Below are 25,463 nucleotides of genomic sequence, written 5' to 3'. Positions count from 1 at the left end.
GTGTTTGTTTCCACATGTGAGGACCATCCATACGTGCCATTATCTACTAGTACAAAATAAAGCAGGGTGGTCCGTGTTCCGCGAGCTTGAGGATTTGGAGTCCGCGGCAGTGCCGCCCGAGGGAGGAGACATGGAGGGGAGGGCGTGGAGTGGTCATGGCCTCGATGCAGAGTGAGGCGGGTGGGCGCTTTTCTTCTCCTGCTCGTCCGGGAGAAGAAGCCGCCCAGTAACATTACGAGTAAAAGCCGGCAGCGCTGCAGGTACACTCGGTACGTACTTCATCATCTGGGTCCTCCTAGCCTTCTAAGCCCGACAGGGTAAGCAGGTCCAAAGCTGCACGCTCCACAATGGGTTCCACAGTGCCACGGTCCTCTGCTTTGCTGTGCTGGGGCTGCTAATGCTGTGCGGTTGTGCTGTTGTGTTGTGCTGTTTAATGCTTTGCTATCCGTACCTTCTCGTTGCTTGGTGAGTACCTCCAGCGCCCCACTACCTTAGCCTCACAGAGGTCTAGTGCTACCGCTGTTGCTATTGCTGCTGCGACTTGGGCCTGTGCTGCTCCAAGAAACAACTGGAGCAGCCTCCTGTCGGTTTCTTCTCAGAACTTCATTTGACTGACCGCATCGCACATCAACCGACCGACTGTCGGGCCTCTTTCGCTGGGCAGCAACGACCCTCTAATTCGTCGGCTATTGACCGCTACCGAAATCTAATTCATCGATCAGGCTAATCGATAAATCGCCTTAGCTAACGACCCTTTGGAAACGCCGCACACTCAGTATCCCTCTGACTGGGTTGCCAAAACAATCGTGTTTGCGAAAGAAGCTCCATCCAAACACAACAGCCCCAGCTGCCTTCCGGACACCACCATTCGAAATCGAGTCTTGTTATCATTGAGAGTGGCATTCTTTGCCCACGGCGGCCATGGGAGTCTGTCAATCGTGCTGCGGAGGTACGGGCTTTCCACTGCCAGATATCGTGGCAGATCGAAGCTGACAGTGACTGTACAGGGAGATCCCGCGATGGACTTTACGAGCCAGTTCTCGCCGACAGCGAACGGGAGGCTGTCGCCGATCTCCTCCAGTACTTGGAAAACGTATGAACTCTCTCCATTTTCAGTTGCATTGAGCTTCCGCCCATACTGACGACGTTTCAGCGGGGTGAAACGGACTTCTTTTCGGGCGAACCGCTTCGAGCTCTAAGCACACTCGTCTTCTCCGAGAATATCGATCTTCAACGGAGTGCTAGTCTAACCTTTGCGGAAATAACAGAGCGAGGTACGTTGACGATCTGGATTGTCGGGGCAAAGCTCTTAATGTGCCAACAACCTGCGATGCGATGCAGCATCCGCAAGGGCCTCCCCTACGTCACCTAGCCGTGCTGACCACCACTGTACAGATGTTCGTGAGGTCGACCGCGACACACTCGAGCCTATTCTTTTCCTTCTGCAAAGCCCCGATATTGAAGTTCAGCGTGCCGCTAGTGCAGCGCTTGGAAATCTTGCGGTCAACAGTAAGTTGACTTGACAGACGAGGCTGGAGGATCAATACTAACCTGAGCCATCAGCTGAGAACAAGGTTTTGATTGTTCAACTCGGTGGGCTTACGCCTCTTATTAGACAGATGCTCTCGCCAAATGTCGAAGTTCAGTGCAATGCAGTTGGTTGCATCACCAACTTGGCTACACATGAGGAGAACAAGGCAAAGATTGCACGGTCTGGCGCGTTGGGCCCTCTGACAAGGCTAGCGAAATCCAGGGATATGCGGGTTCAGAGGAACGCAACTGGAGCTTTGCTGAATATGACGCATTCGGGTATGTTCGGGATTTTTGTAATGAGCGAAGCAAGACTGACTGGAGATACAGATGAAAACCGCCAGCAACTGGTTAATGCCGGCGCTATTCCGGTCCTTGTCCAGCTCTTGTCCTCTTCAGATGTTGATGTGCAGTACTATTGCACAACAGCTCTCAGCAACATCGCTGTCGACGCTAACAACCGACGCAAGCTTGCACAGACCGAATCGAAGCTAGTCTCTTCGCTTGTCACCCTCATGGATTCGTCGTCTCCTAAGGTACAATGCCAGGCAGCGCTCGCCCTTCGTAACTTGGCCTCGGACGAAAAGTACCAGCTTGACATTGTACGATCAAATGGTCTGGCTCCCTTGCTGCGACTACTGTCATCATCCTATCTGCCTCTAATTCTTTCCGCCGTTGCATGTATACGAAACATTTCCATCCACCCTCTGAACGAATCACCGATCATCGAAGCTGGATTCCTGAAGCCATTGGTTGATCTGCTTGGGTCCACTGAGAACGAAGAGATTCAATGCCACGCTATCTCGACGTTGAGAAATTTGGCTGCCAGCTCCGATCGCAACAAGGCGCTTGTTCTCGACGCGGGTGCGGTTCAGAAGTGCAAGCAACTGGTACTCGATGTTCCTGTCACTGTTCAGTCGGAAATGACGGCTGCTATTGCTGTTCTGGCTCTTAGTGATGAGCTGAAATCTCATCTCTTGAATTTGGGTGTTTTCGAGGTCTTGATTCCTTTGACGCATTCTCCAAGTATCGAAGTCCAAGGCAACAGCGCTGCAGCTCTCGGCAACCTTTCCTCAAAAGGTATGATGTCTATAGCCATACCCAAGTCTTTAGCTAACCCTCGTTCAGTTGGCGACTACGCCGTCTTCGTCCAAGATTGGAAAGAGCCTAACGGCGGAATTCATGGATACCTCACAAGATTCCTTCAAAGTGGCGACGCAACGTTTCAGCACATAGCAATCTGGACTCTGCTCCAACTGCTTGAGTCAGAGGACAAGAATCTCATCCAACTAATCGGCCAGGCTCAGGACATCGTCGACCAAATCAAGGAGATCGCCAACCGCCAGATCGAGCCGGACAACGAATTCGAAGACGACGACGAAGGCGAGGTCGTGAACTTGGCTCAGCGATGTCTGGAGCTGCTTGGCCAGAGTGGCTCTAAATCTCACATCGAGGGCTAAGAACTGATTCACACTAATGGGCCTCTCATTCACTGTTTTCTTCCTCCATTTCCCTTTCGGCGTGCTACAGCAGGACCGAATAGCTGAAGGGCTTGGGTCGAAGGTGTTTTGGCGTTGATGATTATGCAGAAAGAGTTTCAGTTGGTACATCGAGTGTCTTTTTTTTTTATTGGCGTGGAGGCATTTTGAGAGAGCGTTTATTTTTTGCGAGCCAGTTCCTGATGGACAACCCTTCATGCCGTCCTAAGGCGCGGCTGTTTTTCTCTGATAAGGGCGACCCGACATTTTACTTTGTATTAAGCATTATGACCCGTCTATCAGGTCATGTCATTTCCCACGCACTCGGCCTATCGCTAGGCTTGATGAGTTTTCCCCTTGACGCCGTTGGCCTTCCTACCCTGTTGTAATTAGGATCAGACCTCTTAGAAGACTAAAAGCAACTCACTATTTGTGATTAATCATGACACTATTGATGAGGGCTGCTATGATTCGTCTTTACTCTGCTAATCTGTATGTATATGCTCTGAACAGCAGGTCTCCAGGATGTCACTCCTGGAAATTTATCTTTGCCTTCCAATACCAGAACCGTCTTCAGGATCGAGTTCATTCCTGAATATTCGACGGTTGGAAAGAGGTAAAAATTTGGCTACCACCTTACCCTTGACTAGAGCTAGAGGCACAGGTCCAAAAATCCGTGAGTCTCGGGAAGCGTCCAAATTGTCGCCAACAAGCCAGCAATGACCTTGAGGAACCTTTTATGACGTCAACACATAATGCTGTATTGCACACCTTCTCTTGAGGCAGCTTTACCTGAATCATTTGATGCGAGTGGGCATCCGGGCTGCCAACCAGTACGTAGTCTCCAGGCATGCCCAGAACGCGTTTGACACCTTCACTATGTCTGAAGATGGGAATTCGATAGTTGACTAAGTCACCTACGACAATATTGCGGCCAAAACGATATCGTCTGTCTATGATGATATGGTCCCCCTGAATATCGAAAGTCGGAAGCATAGACGCGCCAGAGGCAGGGCCCCAGTTGAAGCAATAGTTGGTAAAAACATGTGCGGCGGCAATTGCTTTTCCGACGGTTATAACATAGCGTAGAGGACGGCCTATCATTGTGAAGGTGACATTTGAAGTTGAAGGGAGACGTGTGTTTGGGTGAGGCTCATTTCAAGACTCAAGAAATGATGAATGAGACCAAGCGCGGATCTGGCGGAGTGTGGAGTTGGAGCTTGGACCACAATGAAAGCTCGGTAGACGGCGTGGTGTGATTGGCGGGAGAGCTACGTCTCAGTCCCATCTAGCCTTCTCTGTTGCTTGTCTCTGTTCCTCACTTGTCCAACTAACAACACCAACACAATCGACAAGCAAACAACAAACGGAACGGTTCGGCCTATGACTCCGTCACCACCCTGAAACACTTGAAACCTTATAAGCTGAGGGCTGCAATAATGAGGGTCACACGATGCCTGTTCAACAGCAGGACGGCGCTGCATAGGGTCTTCGTCTCGCCCTATGAAAAGGTGGAGGTGCTGTCACGACGAAGCGCTCTTTCGATATGTTCCGCTAGAGTCCTCCCACCCGTCCTTGCACCGATACCTAATCTTACACGCCACGCATCTCTTGTAAGCCGATTCAAGAAGCGCAACGTAAGCCCAGCCGCCTCAAATCAAAAGAAAGGGCCCCCTGCGGACGAGGAAATTCGCGACCGCATGATCATGGTCGTCGACGAGAACAACAAGCTGGAGGGTCCCTATGAGACAAAGAAAGTTCTTGCATCGCTAGATCCCGAAGCGCAATCGTTACGTATGGTTTCTCGCCCACCTCCTAACCCTACCGAGGACCAACCCCGGTTCGCCATTTGCAAGATCATCAACAAGCGCGAGGAAAAGGCAAAGGAACGTGCGTTAGAGAAGGTCAAGAAAGAGGCTGCGCGGAAGCTTTCGAAGGTCAAGGAGCTCGAGCTCAATTGGGCGATTGCGCCGCATGATCTAAGCCATAAGATGAAGCAGATGAAGACCTTCTTGGAGAAGGGCTATAAGGTCGAGGTTCTCTTCGCCAAAAAGAAGGGTAGCCGTATTGCTACAAGGGACGAAGCTGAAGCGCTTGTCCAGTCTGTTAGGGAGTCTATGGCTGAGATCCAAGGGGCCAAGGAGTGGAAGGAACCGGACGGTGCGCCCCTCAAGGTTATGAAGCTGTACTTGAATGCGCCTTCAAACGCATCCTAGCCTCCGTAACCTGTTGATATCCTACGCGAATCACAAATGAGGGGAATTACTAGGGTTTTGCATCTAGGCTGTGCTTAGTTTGCCTGTAATAAGTATGTACTTTTTAAAAAAAAAGGAGAAGTTAGACGCATGTTGTACGCTTTTTTTTCAATGCGTAGAACAATATTGATGGATAATAAAAGCCTGGTTGGGAATTCTCACAGTCTCGTCATCGTCGCCTGGTAACTACAGAGGCGTACAGAGATCCAATGTGTCGCACATGAAGCTGAAAAATGTGGAGGATTCCTATGCCTAGAAAGACCTTAGTATTCGGCCTCGCTTTGGAGAAAATCCTCTTGTCTCATTGTGCGAAGAGAAACCCGAATTTCTTTACCTTTATTCAACAAGATGCATCCAGAGGAGCAGATGGTTGCAGCAGCCGTTAGGTGATTGGCGCCACGGCTGGGACGTTATTCCCCGCACGATGCACTAGCGCGGGGCACCCAAGTCGCATCCCGCCTTTCACCCCTGTGAGTCAAACTTCCAAAACTTCTTCCGATCAGATAACCTCCGGTGACCAGTCCCGCCTCCCCAAATCGGTTTACCTAGCCTGCAGAAGTTGGAACTTTTCCAGAAAGGCCACACGTTTTGAGCGAGCCGTGCGCGATTCCTGACCAACAAAATTTTCGTCGACCGGACAGAAGGACAGCACTAGGGCACAATGGCAACCGAGACACCAAACACCGTCGCGACGCCGCCTGCCGCCGAGGACAAGAAGGCCCAACAACCCCAAAAGAAGGACGATGCGTCCAAGAAGGATGCCCCGGCCGAGGGAGGAGAGAAGAAGCTGTCTGGCGCTGAACTGAAAGCCAAGGCTAAGGCAGAGAAGGCGGCGAGGAGGGCAAAGGCCAAGGAGACACAGGTGGCACCGCCAGCGGGCCAGGGAGCCCAGCAGGGCGGCAGCGGCGATGCTAAAGGAGGAAAGTCGAAACAGAGACAGGAAGGTCCTCAAGGTGTTGGTGGTTCCGGAGCCAAGGGTGGTCCGGTGGGCAAGACCGTGCCAGCTGCACCGAAGGAGAACAAGCCGAAGGTCCCTGAATGCTTCAGCCACCTGTCTATGGCTAAGAGGATACACATGACGGAAGCCGACAAGGACGTCCACCCGGCGGTTCTGGCACTGGGCCAGCAAATGAGCGCGTTCGCTATTAGCGATAGCACCACAAGATTGGAGGCTACTCTGCTTGCGTTTAAGAAGGTTGGTAACTGGCACGCGCCGAACGAAATATGGAAGACTTTAACACATTGCAGGTCATCGACTCGTACACGACACCGCCGGGCAACACGTTCTCCCGCCACTTCACATCACACGTTCTGAACCCGCAAATTGAATATCTCTCGGCTTGTCGGCCCATGTGCTTCTCCATGGGTAATGCTGTGCGGTGGCTTAAGCTCCAAGTCAGCAAGATTGACATCGACCTTCCTGACTTTGACGCAAAGAAGCTCCTCTGTGAGTCTGTCGACAACTTTATCAGAGAGCGAATCACGCTGGCCGACTTCGTCATCGTCAAGACGGCCGCCGACAGCATCGAGGATGGCGAGGTTGTTCTGACCTATGCCTATCACCCGCTTGTTGAGCGCGCCCTCCACCAGGCCCACGCCGACGGCAAGAATTTCTCCGTAACAGTTGTCGACGACCCATTCGAGAGCACGGGACGCGAACTTGCGAAGAGTCTGCGGGCCCTTCCCAGAGGCGGCGTTGAGGTCTCATACTGCCCCGACCTGAGCGCCATGCGCGCACACTTGCACGAGACATCGCGTGTGTTGGTCGGTGCCGAGGCCATGTTTAGCAATGGTGCCATGTACGCCAGAGCTGGCACGAGCGATATCGCCATCGCAGCTGCGGATCAGGGTATTCGTGTTGTTGCTCTGTCGGAGACGATCAACTTCACCGAGAGAGTTGCAATGGACTCGCTCACGTACAACGAGATTGACCCAGAGCAGATGACGGAGGAGAGTTTCAGGCTGCTGTTCGACACGACTCGGGACCGACACATTTCCGTCGTCATTACGGAACTCGGCATCACATCACCTGTATCTGTGCCGGCGATTCTGAGAAAGTTAGAGGAGTTGTAAAAAGTAAATGAAAACATGTCTGAGACGGGGCCATGATGTAGATGCCCTTGAGGAGGGGACAGCTCTGGGCGCTTTTGTCCTTGGTTTTTTCTCCCATAGATAGATACCAATCATGCAGACTCAGAAAGAGACGCATCATAGATCCTTAGCTCTGCAGAAACGCACGACAATTACCAAGACCATGAAGATGCTTTTCACAGAAGTTGTACTAATGACTTTCACGGCGTCAATTAAACCTCTTTCAACGCAATATGTACAAAAGGGAACCCGCTCTTCCGCAGAGTCTCCCATATGGCGTCACGACCATTTCCCGTAGGTGCTGCGCAGTTCCGAGCCTTCTCAGGAGGTGGATGCCGGGTGCAATCGATCCCAACCCGTCTTCGCGATTCGGCTTTTATTGTCCTCCCTTGGCTTCTATCCCGGAATTCCTTCTCTCGACAAAGGCGAGCGAAACGTTTCTTTCTTGTTGTGTTGTTTATCTCTTTTTTTTACAATCCATCGTCGTCGAAAGAATTCGTCGTCTATTGCTCGGCCTCCTCCGTCTTGCGCGCCGCCGCCCTCGCGCGCTTCTCAAGAAGGATCGACTTGCGCTCCTTGAGGAAGGCCGACTGACGGTCGTCAACGCCCTGGAGCCAGTAGCCGAAGCTGCCACCGCCGAGCATATACACAGGGTAGGCCCAGAGGGACTCCTTGTTGAAGAACGGGCGCATCTCAATGCCCATCTGCCAGAAGCGAACGGCGAAGCCTGTAGTGGTCTGCCGTCAGCAAAGCTCCCCCAAAATCTCGTGCTGTCATGGCGTAGAAGGTCGTCACAAGGCTTGGAAAGCCTCAATGGCTCATCGATTCGATCGGGATACGATTGAGCAAAGGGGAAGGCCATTACGCACCGAAGCCGCTCCAGAAGAGGATTCTGCCGACCATTGTCGGGAAAGGTGTGCACTGAAGATTCGGGAAAGGGTTCGAAAGGCGTCAATTGACAGAGTGGTCGGTTCCGCCGATCGTAGTATCTCGTTTTTGGTGGAGCGTCGGGTCGTCAATTGACGGAAGAGGTGGTGATTGAAGCTTGGATGGAGAGGTGTGTGGTCCGCGTCCCCCCGGGCTGCCGGGCGCGGAATAATTGCAAATCGAGTTTTTCCGATTCGATCGTTGGTGGGTGGTGCTGTGCCGGGGTCTACAGTGCTCTGAGCACCCTAAGAAATCGTCAGAGGGCGTGTGCTTGGAAACCCTCAAAGATTCCCTAGAGCTGGACAAGAGCGCTCATTATACAAACTATCTTTTCTGACCAGGTTAAAACTCTCAATTATCCTCTGAATCTGTGGTTGAAGATAAAAGCAAGCCATTAATTCTCTGCGTTGCTGGTGTGCCGATTCGCTCAATGGTCCCGCCCCCCTTCGTGTGGATCTCAACTTACCGTTAAACTGTTTGGAGTTCTCAATGATAACTGATATGCTGTAGTGGCCAACATGATGCCCTCTCATGAGAACGAAAGGCTAAGCATGGCTTCGAGTTCAATTCTCGGTTTCGGAGCTTGTACTTTTGCCGCTTTAACTTCGGGTCTTTCTCTAACACAGCAAGTGCTGGCACGTTCGTTAAGCTCTCGTCCCTCTGTATATCTATGTATGGGTTCAATTGTCTTAAATATTACTAGTATGTGCCATGTCAGTTTACACAAGAAAAACGTATACGATGAACATGTTACAATGCCACGGGTATCATTATTATCCAATACACGAGCGCGAGTACCGCTTTCGAGACGGCCATCGCCCGTACAAATGCAAAGTCTATCAGTACTTTACAACGCACCACCAACAGCCTGGGCAATCCACATGGCTATTCTTACATTGAGCCCAACTCTACGCTCTGGCTTAGAGAAATCCTCACGAGTAACAGGCTCGGCATAGTCCTGGAGCCACTGCTGCTCCTCGCCCAAGCGCTTCTTGAGGTCCTCGTCCTTGGTAAGGATCATGGCCCCAGCCTCAAGATCGTGAGAATAGCTGCGTTTCGTGTAGTTGGAGCTGCCTACAACACTGATTGAGGGATTTTGCTCTCCTGGAAGAGTGATCCAGAGGCCCTTGGCGTGATAAGTCCAGCCGTCTGGTTCACCAACTGTACCCTTGCGCCACTCCTTGAGCACAATAGAACCATCCAGCTTGCGTTCATGCACAGCACGAACAAACCGGCGGGCGAGGAGCGTATAAGCGCCAGGCAGAAGACCAGATACACCTGGAGATTGGTAAAAACCGTTAGCTTGCTGAGAGGCGGTAATCACAACGTTGTTCTGTGATGCAGTAGAGAGCAAGAGCTTTGTCAATGATGGCGCCGGGTTGAAGTAGCCTGCCGTGAACGTCCATGATGAGCCGGCGTACTCAGGTTGAGCAAGGGTTGATAGCACGTGAGTGACGGCAGGCAGCTCGGTAGAAGTATCCGGCTTCATAAGCTGTGACAACTGAGCGAGCATATACACTTTCGTGTCCTTGCTTGCGTCTTGCACCGCAGGCTGTTTCGGTGAGATGAGAGTATCCAGGGCTCGGGTGGTTGTACTGATGAACTGCTTCGGCTCTTCCAGGGGCGAGGGTGCAGGGTTGGATTTGGGCCAGGTGAGAGCGAATCCAGCAGGTTCTTTAGATGGTTCTACGAGAAAGCTGAAGGAAGAGACCCCTCGGTAGATGTTCCAAAAGTACTCGGTGACCTCCTTTGAGGAAAAGATATGGTAGCGATCCTGGCGGTTTGTAAAATAATCATTGGACAGATTTGCTCTATACGCCCGTTAGCGTTAATCCGCATTTGAGGGTCCAAGTCATACCCAGAGAGAATAATCTCATCGTCAATGCCATATAGCTTCATGTGCTGCAGGCCCCATCCTTCATTAATGCGCTTGGGGATGTACTTCTTCCTCACTCCGGTCAAGTTAGGTGTGTGGTACATCCGGATCTCAACTCTATCTGGGCCGAACTCCGATACCAGAGGCGCAAGGAGAGAAGCGCAGGACGGGTTTGGCTCTTCTCTGGTACCTCGCAGCGCATCCGTGAGGATGCTCAATTTAAGCTCGGGGTTGTTTCGCAGGGCTTCGTGCAACGTAGCGATCTGGACTCTATCAGCTGGTCGCCTTAGCCAACATGCAATCAGGCCATCTCACCAGCTCTTTCTCCGTCTTTCCGATATACAAAGTTGACAAGAAGATTCTTTCCTTCGCGTTGCGTATCCGGTCCTGCACCCGGATTAGTCTTCTCCAAACTAGACACCCTTCGTTACAACGAGTACCTTTAGCGTTTCGTAGAAATCGGCTGGTGTCTTTATGATTCTGATCTGAGAGCCATTAATGCTAAAGGATGGCGCAATCTTATCCAACTCGCTTGCAAACGGCGCGAGCATACCAGCTGCGCTACCGGAACTCGAGGCCGTTGGTGCACCGGCGGCGGGCATCGCGAATCGTCGACATTGCGGTCGGGTCCGGCTGACGTTCGTTTGGGCAAAGGGAACCTTGAGCTTCGAAGAGCACCGCGATACGCCGCGCACAATCATGGCGTATCAATTGGCCGAGGAGAACCCGCCTTTGTCTGGTATCTGGAACTACTCTCTCAAGAATAAATCTATCCTAAGAAATCGAGCTTCGACATTCTAGAAACCAGGGTTCCTGCATGAAGCTCCGTCATTGGCCGCGGGATTTGCCGGGAGCGGCCAGGGAGTTCATAACCAATCGGCTTCTTGGTTATGTAATCTGGAGCTCCACTGGGTACATTCATCGTTCAACCTTCCCAAACGTCAAGTCGTCAATCATCGTCGTCGACAGCACAGTTTCTCGAGGTCAATTGACCAGCCGCCACCATGTCGACCCTCCCGAGAACGATCAGCAACCTGCGTAAGGTTGGAATTAAGGTATGCATCTACGTCTTCAGTCGCTGCCTATGCCGGTGCTAACTTTCTGTACAGAACTACTTCCGCCAGCTTTTGGTACTTTGCCCCCGAATTCCGAACGCCAAAAGACCCCTCTAACACTTCGAATTAGTACATTGGTGATACCAAGTACGGTCGCTTCGTTGGCGAGGATAAGGCCGGCAACAAGTTCTACGAGAACAACGACGAACTTCCCCGTATGGACACCCCAGCAGTCGCACTGCAAGACCGAAATATGGACAAAGGCTGACGAAGGAACTGATAGTGCGCACGCGATGGGTGGACTTTAAGAAGCACGACTATGACTCTGCTCAGGTTGAGCCTGGCTGGCACGCGTGGCAGGCATTCATGGTCGACAAGCCCCCCACCGAGGATGCCCTCCTCCAGACCAAGACGCGCAAGTGGGAGCGCACGGAGGTTCTTCCCAATTTGACGGCTACCAGGGGAGCGTTCAAGACTTACAACACGTAAGTGATAGCCATCCCGTAACAAGAGTAGTAGATTGGATGCTAATAATGGGCGTACAGGACGAAGCCAAAGATCTACAGCTGGGAGCCCAAGGCTGTTGAGAGGCAATGAGCGCTGAAAGGGTGGGATGATTGTATATATGCCAATATCGCTCGACACAATTCCAGGGTTTTTACTTTGTTATAACGTCAATCTGTGTTACTTTGCTCGAGCCCGCATTCGGTTAGATGCAGGCTTGGTGAGGCTTGTCTGTGTCAACTCCTCTCGGTCTGTTCTAGCTGTTGCTAAGGATATAAGCTTTTCGTACAAGACAGATACGATGGTTGATCATGCTGAGATAACGAGGCGTATTGAAAGCAGTGCCTTTGATATTAGCTGATTGGACTCGGGTGCCATTGGGGATCACCTGGGGTGTTAGTTAAGCCGGTTCATTTGCTTTGATTTGAATTACGGAACAACGCCCTTTTACCTACGATCTGAAGGCCCGGTCACCTTTCAACGGAGCCTTACTGATCAAAATCATTTGCTGTGAGGACTTTTTCTGCCTTTGAACTACCAGTCTCGACCCTTCTCGATTACCTTACCTATTACCCCCTCTGGCGTGTCGCATTTCTATCACATACCTAAATTGGGTCCCGAACAGCGGGGAGTGAAGTAACTCTGTGGGAGAAGAACAAAGCCGAGCACGGCAAACATCTACATCAAGCAGGCTGAGTCGCATCAATTGTAAAGTATGCCAGGCCATTGCTGCCTTAACGTGTTTGAGAAAAGTTTGCCTTTTGGGTGAGGTTTCACGGTACGAGGCGAGGCTTTTGGTTAACACCCTTCTTACAACGCGCGAGCAGTGTGCGGGTAAGACTGGATAACACCTGGGGTCAAGGGTCCAAGGGCAACATTCTCATCAACGACGTATTTTTGCCCTCGATAGCTAGGATACCTCACTCATCCAAGAAAGGGGAGGGGGTATTAGGGCGGTCTGTTCATTTGTTTCACAAGTAACGCATTTGTAATGCAACTATTGACTTTTGCTACTCTGACAATCACGCTCTAATGAGGATACTTAGGTGACATTCCTACCCGAAGACGTTCCTGGGTTGGCTAGCTCTCTGTATGTTTGATATATGATTAAGGACACTTGCTATGACTATTTGTTTAGGTAACTCCATATGCAGGTCTTTTACAAGCTTAGTGCTTCCACTAGTATGTTGGTCTAGGACCCTATTCCGCTGCTAGATAGCTGCCTTTATTCTGGCTTTCTTCCATAGATAGCATAACTTTGTATTGTTAGTTGAGCACCGTAAGAAAGAAAATGAAGACGGCGGAGAATGAAACGCCACCGGAAGGCAACTTACATAGGCATGTAGGCGTGGATACTTGTGTCCTTTAGTTCCTTGCGAAGGTCAACGAGGAGGACCTGAACTTCTTCCTTCTTCCAACCGAGTGCGCGGGTGAATCCAGCCATGAACCAGCCCTCAATACCATCGAGGTTATTCTGAAGCGACCATGCACCGATGAGCTTGTGCGTCGGGTCCTTGGGCCACTGGTTCATCGGCCATTTGTACTTGGTCACAACAATGTCGACAAACCCAATTTCATTCATGATGTCGACGAGTTCTGGGATCTCCTGGAATGGTCGTCCTAGTTTTGCAAGTGCTTCATTGAAGAGCTTTCCGCTTGTAACGATCACCGAGTCCTCCTTGAGCGTATCGTCATCTGCTCGAAGTCCAGATCCAGATTCGAACAACTCAAAATACCCACCAGGCGTGAGATTGCTGCGATGTATCATTAATTAATACATTCAGGCAGAGAATATTACAGGACCTACTTGAAGCACTTCTGGAGGTAAGGTTTCCACTGCGAAATACTTGATGTCATCAGGCGACTGTGTATGTAGTCGAACGGTTGGCTGTAGGTCCAAGGCTCCTCGATGTCATCGACCTCAAAAACCACATTGGGAGGAACTCTGGGAATAGATAGTCAGCCACGGAGTGGTATGGTTCACGGAACAAGCCTATCGCTTACGCTGCCGTCGGAGGAGTTAGATCAACGCCAATAACCTGCAAAATCAGTACATGGTTTCTTATTCAATTATGTGACGGTGTTGCGACATACCTCTGCATCAGGATGTGTTTCCCCAAACTCTATAGCCCAAAGTCCGGTTCCTGTACCCAAATCTAGAACACGCTTCACTTTGGAGTCTTCCTCATTCGGAGGTGCTAGGCCAAGCTTGTGATCTAAAGTGATGAGACACAGTTCATGTTGAAGGTCTTGATTGAAGTGTTAGCCCAAAGAGTTGTGAGCTACTTTGGAAATGGACTATGACAGAGTCTAGCCTTACCGAGTCTGTCATTCTCCCTCTCATCATTGGGATACTGGTATTCTGTTTCCGTCAGTACTTCTCATTAAGGAGATGCTGAACGAGCTTCCTTACTGCCCTCCTTGTACCGATGGTATGTTCGACCATTCTCAAGACGATGATTGTAGATCGAGCTGGAGAGGCTGGTCATTGACGACACGACACTCTGCCGAAGGGTTCAGCTTGAATTTTTTTCTTTTGGCATGCCAATATCATGCCACATGAAATGGTTTGGACTCACGCTCCCAATGTCCGTTGCGGAATCATCAGTGGCCTATGGTACTGGTTAGACAGGTTGGCTGCCACAAACACCCATGTTCATGTTGACTCGTGACAAATCCAACGTACTTGCTCATCGTCTACGACAAGGTGGGTTCCCTCGACATTCTGAACGTCAGGCACTGCATTCGGGGGAGCAGCCGGCGTGTTAACAGCGGCGGACATTTTGAACTGTTGCGGTTATGCCTTCGCTTTACTCAAATGGTCTCAAGTTTAATGACAGCTCCGAGCTCGACAGAAATGTGACCATTACGCTCTCTATTTATCTGGTCGGAATGGGAAATCGCCTACCCCTCTTCTTGGCTGAAGACAGTTATGCATGTTGGTGCCAAACAAACAATCTGCAGCAACATGCAAACAATAAGTTGCAGCTTCCAAAGAGGAATGCAGTGCCCGGCGCGTATTTGAGCGGAAAAGGGCCATGATACGAGAAAACCACCGGTGAAAAGGCTTGCATCGGTTCCATTGGTTAGATGCGTTCAGATGAACTTAGCCGAGACCGGGGAAGTGCTCCGTTGCATGGGGTGGTCGAAAGTGTTGTTGGTTCATTATCCCCTCTGAGTTTCTTTAACTCGGCCCTAATAGACGTAGTCATACCACTTGAAGATAGCCAGTCTCTATGTCAATGTTTCTGGTTTACTACGTTGATCATCTCCATATTGAGGCATCGAGCGGACGGTGGGAACTGTCAAATGGCTGGTATAATTGTATTTCCAGATGGTGTGTTTCCCTCTGTAGTAGCCAGCCAACAGCCCAAGCATGGGTGGCCACCTGGATCTTAATGACTGCTTGGGCGTAATGCAGGGGCCTGTAAGAACATCATACATAATTGGAAGGAGCTCATTGATTCGTAAAATGCAACCTACAGCAAACATTCACAGTGGTGGGTACTCTTCGGGGAGACGGAGGTTAAATCTCTCCAGCTTTTCCAGCAAAAGGTTAGTGGTATGGGATGAGCCCTGGGAAGTGAAACCACTGATATTTCTTTTCTGCCATCGCGTTATCTTGCTCTGCAAATTTAGGTCCTTAGACATCAAACAAATGAGAAGCAAACCGGGCCATTGTCCGAAACACCTAAATCTTTCAACGCAGACGCACTGTGCTGGGAATTGACAACACCTTCAAGCATTGCACGTTTAACAGGGGCGAGGTGTCAACGGTTTTCTTTTTTCTTATTGCTCAGACTTGGTCTTCTCGCTAGCCACCTCAGCGAAACCCTTCTCCTGAAGCGTTAGTGAGTTGACATCCGGCACCAGTGGCGTCTCGACCACTTCCTCCGTCATTCCCTTTGCCTCATCTGCAACTGCCGCGCCAACAGCCTCGGGACTGGTCTCGCAAAAGTTCTCCCACGCAGGCGGGTTTATCCTGGTAGGATTCGCCTCGCCTTTGAAATGGTAACCGCGTGCTCTCGGCCTCGTTCCCGTGCCTTGAGGCAGCTCCGACTCATACACCGCGACAAATTGGTTCGATAACTCCTCAAACTTGTCCGCGCCTGTCTGTAGGGCCGATCGGATGCCGGCGAAGAAGTCTGTCATGACCTGATGGTTGTGAATCTGCAGTAAAGTCCAGCCGAGCATCTCCTTCGCGTTCAGGAGATGGTGGACAAAGGCCCGGTGATGGGTTGTGCAAGCGTAGCATTGGCAGCCCTCCGCCAGGGGCTTGATGGCGGTCTCGTGGTCGGGGAGCCACATGTCGACGCCTAGGGGCTGGATGTCGCCGTCTTTCGGTGGGAATGTAAATGTCAGCGCCACGCCGGCATCTGATATGTTGTTGAGGAAAGGGACTGTGCAAACGTCTACTCCAAGAGATACCTGGCGGAGAATAGCTTGCGGGGTTTCCGGTATATGCATGGATAGACGGGGCAGAGGGACCAGAGGTTTGTAATTCTCCTCGATATCGGGCAACAAGTCCACGTCGTAGATTGCCAGTCCTGAGAGAGATTCGATGATGTCATTGGCAAGATGGCTGAGATGTTCCCACTGGATTGGGTATGGCACTGCCAGAACAGGAGCAAAGACTGACACTCCGGCCTCCTTGAGGGCTTCCTGTCTCTTGGGGCTTAGGAAGCCGTCAGTCCACTCCTCGGTCCTCTCAGCCATGCGGACGAGCTTCTTCGAGGGCGGCATCATGCTAGTGTGGAACAGGTCGGCAGGACCGATGGCGATATCGGGTCTCAGCGCTTCGACGGCAGAGGAGTACTCATCCGTAGTGAGGTTCCGGAAGCCAGTCGAGGTGAAGATGGCGATAAACTTAGCACCATTCCCGACAGGGGTCTTTATGGCTGGGTTTCTTCTAGGGGCGAGAACTGTTGCGATGTTATCCGGTAAACAAGTGAAGGCGTGAAGCGGTCTCTTGTCTGATGATGGCACTGAAAGTACCGCGGGGTTCTTCTTTTCGACGACTTTTTGTTCAGTCAGTTTCGCGTGCACATCAGAAAGCCAGGTATTGTAGACTTACAATCCTCAAGAGCCATATAAGCTGCGCCAAAAGAAGTGTATTTCGTCAAGTTGTCTGGTGTGATGTGAGGGATGACACCTCGTGACCCCGTGGCCATGTAATTCGGGGTCTCGAAAGGTTTCCGCTTGGGGAGAGATAGCCTTCCCAGGCGGGCTGCTGCCACGCCATCGGCAGATTTTTTGATAATCTCGAATATCATACCGTCCTGAGTGCTCGCCCCGTTGGTCGTTCCAGCATCAGTCATCTTGGCACATCACCAACTCTCCTTAGCTTGTGAGTCAATCCTGAGTGCCTTATAGCACCTGGTCTGGCAGACCTATGTAAGGGCCTTACAGAGCCTATTTGCCGAATTCGAGTAGGCCTTCGTAAATTAACCCTCCAGCGATTAGGTCCTCCGATTTATCGCCAGTATCCGTGGTTTCACTGAATCATTAGCTGAGATGTTTCTAGCGCAAACGCCAGTGAAAACAGAAACGGCAGCCACACACCAGCTTCAAGCCACACATGGTGTCAAGGGTGAGGCTAGGTGGCTGTGGCTTAGCTTCCTTGATGCTGTGGGCTTCGGAGGCGGCGGCGGCGGGGCCCCGATGGGGGGGAAAGGCTCGGGGCGGATCCGGGCGAAGAGCTGCTGCAGGGGCAAGGGAAGTGCAACGGCAAAGCTTCAACCAATCATGGCGTTATGCAGGGAGAAAGTAATTGACTCACGCCTAAGGGCGGATTTAATGTCTGCTTAGGATGAACTGGGTCTAGTTTCCCTGCTGCTTTAAATCCCTTTGGCATATTCATCGGTGTTCAGACCATAGCCGCTTAGACGGCTCGGATGCCATGAACGCCTTGACGTTTGACTGACGTATCCTGGCATGAATGGTGCGTCCGAACATCAAACTCAATAATGCTTAAACCTCAAGGTTTTTATTCTATTATCTAATTCATCGGATTTACTCTAGCTATGCTTCCGTCTAAGAGCAGATAAGTGGGCATCCACACAATATCCCTAGATGCTTAAAACCAATCTGCAAGATATACATGCCATGTATTCCATCGCATTCCCCATCGTAAATTTTGCATAATTGAAATTCATTAAATGGGCTCGTCCCGTGGTTCAATAAGAACCTCGTTGACAGCCACATGCTCCGGTTGGCAGACGGCGTACACAATCGAGGAAGCAACATCCTCGGCGTCCAGAACCTTGGCTCCCGAAGGCTCGCCATACTTCTTAAGGGCCTCGGCGTCTGTGGACATGCTCAGAAGATCGGTGGCAACATTGCCAGGTTGGATTGCCGTGACGCGAAGACCAGTTCCTGCCGTCTCCAAGCGCAAGCTCTGCAATGTCGCCTCGACGAAGAACTTACTGGCAGAGTACACGCCCAAGCCGGGGAAAACCTTGCGACCGGCATCGGATGAGATAGCTACGATGTGGCCCTTTCCACGGCCGAGCATGCCGGGAACAGTAGAGGAAAGACAATGCAAGAGACCCTTGCAGTTGACATCGACCGTACGCTCCCACTCCTCAGTATGGTTGTTGGCCATCATGGTGAAATACATGACACCAGCACAGCTGACAAGAATGTCGACCGGTCCAAGCTTCTCAGTAGCTGTTTGCATGAGTGACTCAACGTCCTCCTTCTTAGTGACATCGGTTTTGTGAATGAGGACTTTGCCTCCTGTGCCTGCGAGCTTGGCCTTGACGCCCTCCAAAGCCTCCGTACGTCTGGCTGCGAGGGCAACATGGGCACCTTCCTTAGCGAGACCAGCAGCAACAGCTGCTCCAATACCCGATGAGGCACCAGTGACAACAGCAACTTTACCGGCCAGGCGGCCCTTGTTGACGCGGGACGTTGCGCCATTGACGTTGGCCCGACGCGGCGGTCGCGAAAGCCAGCCTCTGGCGTAGAAGTGGCGCGTGTATGTCTCGAGCAAGTGTGTATCAATCTTGGGGCGATCCAGCCTGTACTTTGCAAGAACGGGTGCTGTGGCATCGTCCTTTAGGACAGTGACGGCCTGCAGCGTCTCTGCGGTAGGCATACCGCCACGGAGAATGTCAACAGTGAAGGGCACGTCACCAGCCGTGCCGAATCCTCTCTTCTTCGTCCAGAGCTCAACCCAATCATCCCAAGGGATCTTGGTCGTCGAGTATCCAAGCTCGGTCAAACTGTCAAAGATATAGCTGGCGGAAATCGGGTTGGGGTCGCCAAGGTGGTACACCAGCTGGTTCGGGTCGTGATGGTTCGCCAGCGTCGTAATAGCCGCGCTCACAAAGTCAACGGGCGTCATCTCTGCGAACCAGTTGTCAATAGCCGGCGCCGTCTTAAGCTGCAGAGACTCCACAATCAAGGCGTTGAGAAGATCCCAGGCGTTGGTTGAACCAGTCTTGCTGTGACCACTGATAGTACCCGGACGGTAGACCTTGCACGGCATACCACGTCGAGCGGCCTCGTAAACGAGTTTCTCGGCCACCCACTTCGTTTGTCCATATCCGTCAATCAGCTTTTCAGGGACGTCATCAATGTCAACCATGGCATCTTCTGTCCATCCTGCCACAGACGGGGTCAGAACACCGTTGGTAGACACGTGGTGAAGCGTGGCGCCGCTCTTTGACGCCATGCGCAGAATCTCTCTAGTGCCTCCAACGTTGGGGCTTCTCAGCGCCGCGTAGGGGTACACCAGGTTGACAGTTGCAGCGGCGTGGATAATGACTTCAATCCGAGACACAACCTCGTCATAGGTCTCAGGGGAAAGACCAAGATGCTCTCGGGACAGGTTTCCAGGCAGGATCTCCATTCTATCAAGCATAGAGTCGTCCCAGATACCGAGATCAATAAGATTCTTTCGGATTCTCGCCATGCCTGCGGGTGCAGATTCTTCCGTCGGGTCTGTGAAGCGGACGAGGCAGATGATATGTGCTGCGGTGGTCTCAACAAGCTGCTTGAGGAGGAAAGCTCCGAGGTAACCAGTTGCACCAGTGAGGAGTACAGTGTCAGCATCGTTCAGTTTGCGCATAGGAGTGCCGTTGGACTTGATATCTTCAGGGAGAATGCAATCTGCCCGAAGAACGGCAGGAAGGTCGGCTTGAACCGCAGCAGTGTGTCCATCGCGAGCATCCCGAATGGCCTTCAGGTGACCTTCCAGAGTCGGAGAGCCAGCAAGCGGGGCTAGCGGAACCGGAAATCCAAACTCTTTCGTGAATCGGTTTGCGAGATCCGCGAGGACTAGAGAGTGGCCGCCGATATCAAAGAAGTCATGCTCCTCTGTGATAGCACTGACGGGCATGTTGAGGGAAGCTGCCCAAAGCTTCTTGACAGTCTCAAGCTTGACCTTGGTGTTCTGCTCCTTCTCGCCGTTGATCGCAGCCTTGGGAGTAGGGGGAGGGGGCAGAGCTTTGAGGTCGACCTTACCAGAAACTCCATGCGTAGGGAGTTCCTCCAGTTCAACCCAGAACGTTGGGATCATGTAAAGGGCCAAATGCTCCGAAAGGACACGCCTAGCCGCAGGGCTGTATCCAGACTCATCGATAACAATGTCGGCCCGGTCCCTCTTGTCTTCGTTGTCGCGCACAACATAGGCTACCAGCTGTCTCTCAAGACCGTCCCCGTGAGATGTGACTGCACAATCGCGCACGGCCAAGTGCTTAACAACGGCGTTCTCAACCGCACCAGGTTGGACAGTGTAACCGCGGGTCTTGATCATACCACCCGCTCTGCCAGTAATCTCCAACAATCCATTGGGAAGCACACGTGCGAGATCCCCTGTCCGGTACATGCGGGCTCCTTCTTTTTTGTCGAAGGGATCCGGGTGGAAGGCCTTGGCCGTTGTCTCGGGCAAGTTAAGGTATCCGCGCGCAAGGAGATCGCCACCAACGTAAAGCTCACCACTAACGTTGTTACCGACTCTGTTGCCATCTTCATCCATGATGTAAATATGCTCCGGGTCCATTGGGGGCCCCACAGGACAGACGCGGGCCTCAAAGTCAATGAAGGTACCGATATCGCCAGCAGCAATTTCGTGAGTCTCACTGGCACTGTACACATTGAGCAGTCTAGTGTTGGGCAGTGCCTTCATAGCCCTGCGGCAGAGATCAGTGGTGACAACTTCGCCATTGAGCCAGAGAGACCGCAACTCGGTCAGTCGGTTGCCCAAGTGTGGGTGACGTGACAAGACAGTTGCCAACAATGTAGGTGTCATCAGAGTGTCTGTGATGCGTCGAGATTCAAGCAGGCTTACAAGAGCCGTTGGGTCGTAGCTGGCACAATCTGGAATGGCGAAAACAGTGGCGCCACGCAAAAGGGGCCGAAGCATCTCCCAGACAAAGAATACATTGCAGGCCACTCGGTCGCCTGGTTGAAGGTCGCTGAGACCAAATCTGAGGTCATATGAGAGCACTGCTGCTCTGTGAGGGTTGGCGATGCCCTTTGGCTGGCCTGTCGTGCCAGACGAGTATGATACAAAAGCGAGGCGCTCAAGGTCATCGCTGGCGGGCAACGGAGGGAGTTCCGAGTCAGCATGTCCATTGACTGTTGACTTGGTGGGCTCATCATAAACGATGATGGGCACATCGGCCTTGATGTGGTCGACGTGTGCTTTTTGGGTGATGACTACAGTGGGCTTTGCATCCTGGATGACGTCGCGCAGAAGCCCAGAGGGGTATGCAAGCTCAAGCACCAAGAAGGCTCCGCCTGCGCGGAGAGCAGCCAACGAAGCAACGACGTAGTCGGCGCTCCGGTTCATGAGAACACCAACAAGGTGGTCACGGCCAACTCCATACTGACGACGCAGGCGGTCAGCAAGGGTCTGTGTCTCTTCATCTAACTCAGCATAGGTGAGAGTGCGGTTCTCGTCCTCGAGAGCCACGGCATTTGGGGTGGCTTTTGCCTGCTGCTCGAAAAGGGCAGCAAGGTCCTTGTTGATGTCGAGGATGGGCATGATACTGCAGTAAGGCGAATAAAATACAGTGGCCAAATCAAAGTAAGGTACGATAGTTGACAATCACTCCCAACAAAGGCGAAAAGGAAAAGAATTAGGAAAGCCAGTGACGGTGAGTGCAGTAAAACAGTAGTGGTAGGAGTAAAAGATAAACCCTGGCACGCTTGATGAACTGGTCAAAAGTAACACAGCTTTCAGAGAGTTGGGAAGGAAATTGGTCACGAGACCAGGTTATCAGAGCTTTTTTCCTCAACCTTAAGAGTTACCTTGAGGATGACAGGTACCTGGTTGCAGAGGAAGATCCCGGGAGTCGGGGAGTAGGAGTGAAAGTCAACATGGGAGCAGCGAAGGTGTGAAGGTACTTAGCTTGGCCTTCGCAAGTCCCCTAACCGTAGCCTACGAGCCAGAAGTCCCTCAACAAGTCAGGGACCAACCACCTTAGCACATGCAAATGCGATAGCCGTCACGGAGCAATCATATTATCAGTATGGGGGAGGCGAGAACCGATCCACAACCCACCTCCAGAGGGGTAATGGCCAATGGGGAGCTAGGTTGCCAAGTTGGCCGGTTGGTTTAACTGGGTCAAAATGGATGGAAGGCAAAAGAAACCAGGGATTCGGGGAGTTTGCTGCGTCCAACCCAAAGAGCGGCAATGCGAAAAGCAAGGTTCAGCTCGTTCATGGAGCTACCAGTGACAAAAAAGAGCCCTAACGCCGCTAAACGGGTTAAAGCAGGCTTCCGAGACTTACCCTAAGTAACTAGGCGGCGTAGGATGCTTCAATTGGCCGGTTTGTTCCTGATAGTACGGTAGAGGGTATGTCAAGGGGAGTGTGGATGGTTGTTGGAGAGACTTGGGCACATGCAAAAATAAAGAAGAAAAAAATGTTGTACAGGCGATGTCGGTGACGAAAAAAGGTTAACCGCGTGGGGGCCAGGGTGCCTTTGAAGCATGGATAAATAAGGTAAGTTACAATCGTCAATCTAAGTCAGAATCAAGCACGAATTCGAGCTATCAATGGGAAATGACTCGCTCGTTGTTGAGGCGGCTCGCATTGTGTGCTTTCGGATGATGATCGGGCCGTTGTGGCTTGACTATGCTCGGCGACTGTGGCGAAGCAAGGGTGGCCAAACAAGCTCCTGGGCTTCCGCCCAGAACCCCGCTAGTCGGCTTTCGGCTGGTCGGCTGTCGGCGTCGTCTCTTTTGTGCTGTAAAAGCGGCGTTGTAAGTACGTATCTTACTCCTGATCGGATCTGGACACCCCCGCTATCGCCACGCGACGCAAGGGCCAATCGATACTCCACCTGCCCAGTTAGACAGGGAACATAGGTGCTTCGGTAGCGCGGCATCAACTGCTTCAGGATCACCTGGACTCATGTGGTACCTAAGCTGTGCCTTAGCCACACCTGTGCCATCCATACATTGATGGTGCCGTCCTTTCGTCTGATGTTTCGAAGCCAATGTGTCCGACATCGTTCGCTGGACGGAGGTCAGCGAAACATTCGTTTCATGCCTGAGAGACCTCATCAACTTTTTGCATCGCATTGATACTAACAATCGTCTTGCACTTGGCACTTTGGTATGACCTCCCTTCCCCGACCGCAGTGGTAATGCCGAGCCTTCCCATCGCTGACTGATCGTCATGGCGTAGCCGTCCTCGGATTTCTAGCCTCTTAGCTCCTTTGCCCCGTCCGGCCCAGATTCATCGCGACTACATATCGTCTCACTTCCCCCCGTATTTCTCGCATCATGGTCAATGAAAGACATGCTGAAAACGAGCCGCTCTTGAGTACCATGGAGCGACAGCAGGCAAACGAGCCTGAAAACCGGGCGAACCCTACCGAGCATCCCGATGCGCCGCTCGAGGATACCACCCGCCGCGAACTCGAAGTCGACGACGACTCATCACCGTCGACGCCCAGGTTCATGCAGGAAGAAGGACCATGGAAGCGTTGGAAGTGGGTGCCATACCCAGTTCGTCGCATCGTGAAGGCCACCGTGAAGTGGTCTATGGGCCCACCGAACCCTCAGGACTACAAGATCAAGCCGATTCTTCCCCAAGTCCAGGAGTTTCCTCTTGTGCTAGTTGAGAAATACTTGCCGTCTGCCAAGCATCGCGTAGGCGTTGTATTTCTTTATATTGCTATTTGGATCATCACGTTTGCTCTTGTCAAGAGGAGCGAGACATTCGCGACAGAGATTGAGGGTTGGGGCGCACCGCAACCGATCGGATGCGGTGCGACCTATTGGGGTCGGGGGAACAAATGCGGCCTCAACGGCGCCGATTGTCGCCCTTTTGATGGGAGCGGGTTTCCCTTCAGATGCCCCGCCAACTGCAAAGGCTACATGGTCTTGAACCCGCGGGCAGTCGGCGACCAGGAGATTGTATATCAATCGCTTGTCATCGGCGGACCAGCAAACGATACCAGCTCGCCCATCTATCGTGGTGACTCGTTCCTTTGCAGTGCTGCGATTCATGCCGGTGTGGTTTCCAACGAAAACGGTGGCTGTGGTGTTGTTCGCCTTGTTGGGCGACAGCAGAACTACATTAGCTCCGACCGGAATGATATCGAGAGCATCAGCTTCGACTCCTACTTCCCCCTCTCGTTCACCTTTGAGCCCAACATCCAGTGCCGTGCTCGGGATCTACGATGGAACTTGCTGGCTGTGTCTGTTGTTTTCACGACGGTCCTCTCGCTCTTCACGGCTTCACCAGCACTCTTCTTCTTCTCGGTCTTTACTGGTATCTTCTGGCACGTCGGATTAGCCTCAGACCCGCCGAACCATTGGTCGGTGGCTGATCTAGTGTCGAACATTGCCGGAAAATTCCTCCCAGCCATGTTTTGCGCGTGGGTCATGTACGACAAAATGGGCATCAGGCGTACTCTTCATGGTCTCACCGCCCAGGTTGAAAAGACCATTCTCTGGCTCGGCGGATGCTGGGTCGGTGCGCTTACGAACTACACCTTCCGATGGATTCCAATCCAGAGACTGAACGCGCACGACCTACAACAGCAACCAGGTGCTAAAGCGGCATTAGCTATCATCATCATTGTTCTTTTCCTCATCATCGTTAAGCAGGTGTGGTATTTTAGACAAGAAGGCCGGCTCGTCAAGTACCTCAAGCTTTATCTCCTCTTCGTGGGCGCCATCATCGTATGTCTCATACTCCCGGACCTCAGCCTACGCATCCACCACTACATCCTCGCCTTGCTTTTACTGCCAGGAACTAGTATGCAGACACGCCCTTCGCTCCTTTATCAGGGTATTCTGGTCGGTCTTTTCATCAACGGCATTGCTCGTTGGGGTTTCGATGCAGTTTTACAGACGCCTGCCGCCTTACAGGGGGATGCTCAACATGGGTCACCACTGCCTACTATCCTCCCGCCCGTCATTGACCTTGCCCAGGCCATGTGGAGTGTCAACTTCACTTGGAATGTTCCTTCAGGAGTCCGATATGACGGTATCAGCGTCCTAGTCAACGACGTCGAGCGCTTCCGTACGTACTTCGATGATGGTCCTGTCTCTTCAAACCATTTCGTCTGGACCCGCAACAGTAGTCTCGGGTTGAACGAGTACTTCCGCTTCGGCTACATGGAAGGCAGTCAAAGCTACGACTTCACCAAAGCTGGTATTTGGAACGCCGAAGGTAGTTGGATTGACATGAAGCCGGGTCCGTCTATGGTGCGAAGCCGGAGTCTGGAAGAGGACGAAGAGAGCGTGCCTCGGTAATGATAATGTGCGATGAATCTGCT

The 25,463-nt window shown here is 52.0% G+C and overlaps 11 protein-coding genes across 11 annotated transcripts; 5 read left to right on the top strand and 6 right to left on the bottom strand.

The window, feature by feature from the left end:
• Positions 1–1,019: 1,019 nt before the first annotated feature.
• CTRU02_201636 (vacuolar armadillo repeat protein) lies at positions 1,020–2,990 on the top strand (the record flags this gene model as incomplete). The annotated part of the gene is made up of 5 exons (XM_070203897.1): positions 1,020–1,100; positions 1,142–1,274; positions 1,396–1,509; positions 1,564–1,809; positions 1,861–2,990. The coding sequence occupies 5 exons, from the start codon at positions 1,020–1,022 to the stop codon at positions 2,988–2,990; spliced, it is 1,704 nt and encodes a 567-aa protein (XP_070062479.1).
• A 560-nt stretch (positions 2,991–3,550) lies between these two features.
• Positions 3,551–4,112, bottom strand: CTRU02_201635 (mitochondrial inner membrane protease subunit; the record flags this gene model as incomplete). The annotated part of the gene is made up of 2 exons (XM_036729105.1): positions 3,551–3,742; positions 3,801–4,112. The coding sequence occupies 2 exons, from the start codon at positions 4,110–4,112 to the stop codon at positions 3,551–3,553; spliced, it is 504 nt and encodes a 167-aa protein (XP_036579256.1).
• A 335-nt stretch (positions 4,113–4,447) lies between these two features.
• CTRU02_201634 (translation initiation factor IF-3) lies at positions 4,448–5,224 on the top strand (the record flags this gene model as incomplete). Its single annotated transcript, XM_036729104.1, has 1 exon — positions 4,448–5,224. The coding sequence occupies one exon, from the start codon at positions 4,448–4,450 to the stop codon at positions 5,222–5,224; it is 777 nt and encodes a 258-aa protein (XP_036579255.1).
• A 700-nt stretch (positions 5,225–5,924) lies between these two features.
• On the top strand, positions 5,925–7,336 carry CTRU02_201633 (translation initiation factor eif-2b subunit delta; the record flags this gene model as incomplete). The annotated part of the gene is made up of 2 exons (XM_036729103.1): positions 5,925–6,458; positions 6,512–7,336. The coding sequence occupies 2 exons, from the start codon at positions 5,925–5,927 to the stop codon at positions 7,334–7,336; spliced, it is 1,359 nt and encodes a 452-aa protein (XP_036579254.1).
• Positions 7,337–7,857: 521 nt separating this feature from the next.
• CTRU02_201632 (NADH2 dehydrogenase subunit 14K) lies at positions 7,858–8,257 on the bottom strand (the record flags this gene model as incomplete). The annotated part of the gene is made up of 2 exons (XM_036729102.1): positions 7,858–8,081; positions 8,224–8,257. 2 exons carry the CDS (start codon positions 8,255–8,257, stop codon positions 7,858–7,860), a joined length of 258 nt encoding a protein of 85 aa, XP_036579253.1.
• A 1,710-nt stretch (positions 8,258–9,967) lies between these two features.
• On the bottom strand, positions 9,968–10,858 carry CTRU02_201631 (uncharacterized protein; the record flags this gene model as incomplete). The annotated part of the gene is made up of 3 exons (XM_036729101.1): positions 9,968–10,420; positions 10,473–10,544; positions 10,598–10,858. 3 exons carry the CDS (start codon positions 10,856–10,858, stop codon positions 9,968–9,970), a joined length of 786 nt encoding a protein of 261 aa, XP_036579252.1.
• Positions 10,859–11,161: 303 nt separating this feature from the next.
• CTRU02_201630 (nadh-ubiquinone oxidoreductase subunit) lies at positions 11,162–11,809 on the top strand (the record flags this gene model as incomplete). The annotated part of the gene is made up of 5 exons (XM_070203896.1): positions 11,162–11,227; positions 11,267–11,287; positions 11,343–11,427; positions 11,496–11,697; positions 11,758–11,809. 5 exons carry the CDS (start codon positions 11,162–11,164, stop codon positions 11,807–11,809), a joined length of 426 nt encoding a protein of 141 aa, XP_070062478.1.
• A 1,132-nt stretch (positions 11,810–12,941) lies between these two features.
• CTRU02_201629 (methyltransferase domain-containing protein) lies at positions 12,942–14,205 on the bottom strand (the record flags this gene model as incomplete). The annotated part of the gene is made up of 6 exons (XM_070203895.1): positions 12,942–12,972; positions 13,051–13,470; positions 13,524–13,676; positions 13,791–13,965; positions 14,037–14,078; positions 14,130–14,205. 6 exons carry the CDS (start codon positions 14,203–14,205, stop codon positions 12,942–12,944), a joined length of 897 nt encoding a protein of 298 aa, XP_070062477.1.
• Positions 14,206–15,505: 1,300 nt separating this feature from the next.
• On the bottom strand, positions 15,506–17,034 carry CTRU02_201628 (tRNA-guanine transglycosylase family protein; the record flags this gene model as incomplete). Its single annotated transcript, XM_036729098.1, has 2 exons — positions 15,506–16,734; positions 16,791–17,034. The coding sequence occupies 2 exons, from the start codon at positions 17,032–17,034 to the stop codon at positions 15,506–15,508; spliced, it is 1,473 nt and encodes a 490-aa protein (XP_036579249.1).
• Positions 17,035–17,870: 836 nt separating this feature from the next.
• On the bottom strand, positions 17,871–21,710 carry CTRU02_201627 (nonribosomal peptide synthetase 10; the record flags this gene model as incomplete). The annotated part of the gene is made up of 1 exon (XM_036729097.1): positions 17,871–21,710. The coding sequence occupies one exon, from the start codon at positions 21,708–21,710 to the stop codon at positions 17,871–17,873; it is 3,840 nt and encodes a 1,279-aa protein (XP_036579248.1).
• A 1,747-nt stretch (positions 21,711–23,457) lies between these two features.
• Positions 23,458–25,440, top strand: CTRU02_201626 (lccl domain containing protein; the record flags this gene model as incomplete). Its single annotated transcript, XM_036729096.1, has 1 exon — positions 23,458–25,440. The coding sequence occupies one exon, from the start codon at positions 23,458–23,460 to the stop codon at positions 25,438–25,440; it is 1,983 nt and encodes a 660-aa protein (XP_036579247.1).
• Between the last annotated feature and the right edge of the window lie 23 nt (positions 25,441–25,463).

Source organism: Colletotrichum truncatum (assembly GCF_014235925.2).
Source record: "Colletotrichum truncatum strain CMES1059 chromosome Unknown Contig_0001, whole genome shotgun sequence".
Lineage (NCBI taxonomy): Eukaryota > Fungi > Ascomycota > Sordariomycetes > Glomerellales > Glomerellaceae > Colletotrichum > Colletotrichum truncatum.
This window is presented reverse-complemented; position numbering and strand designations above follow the sequence as displayed.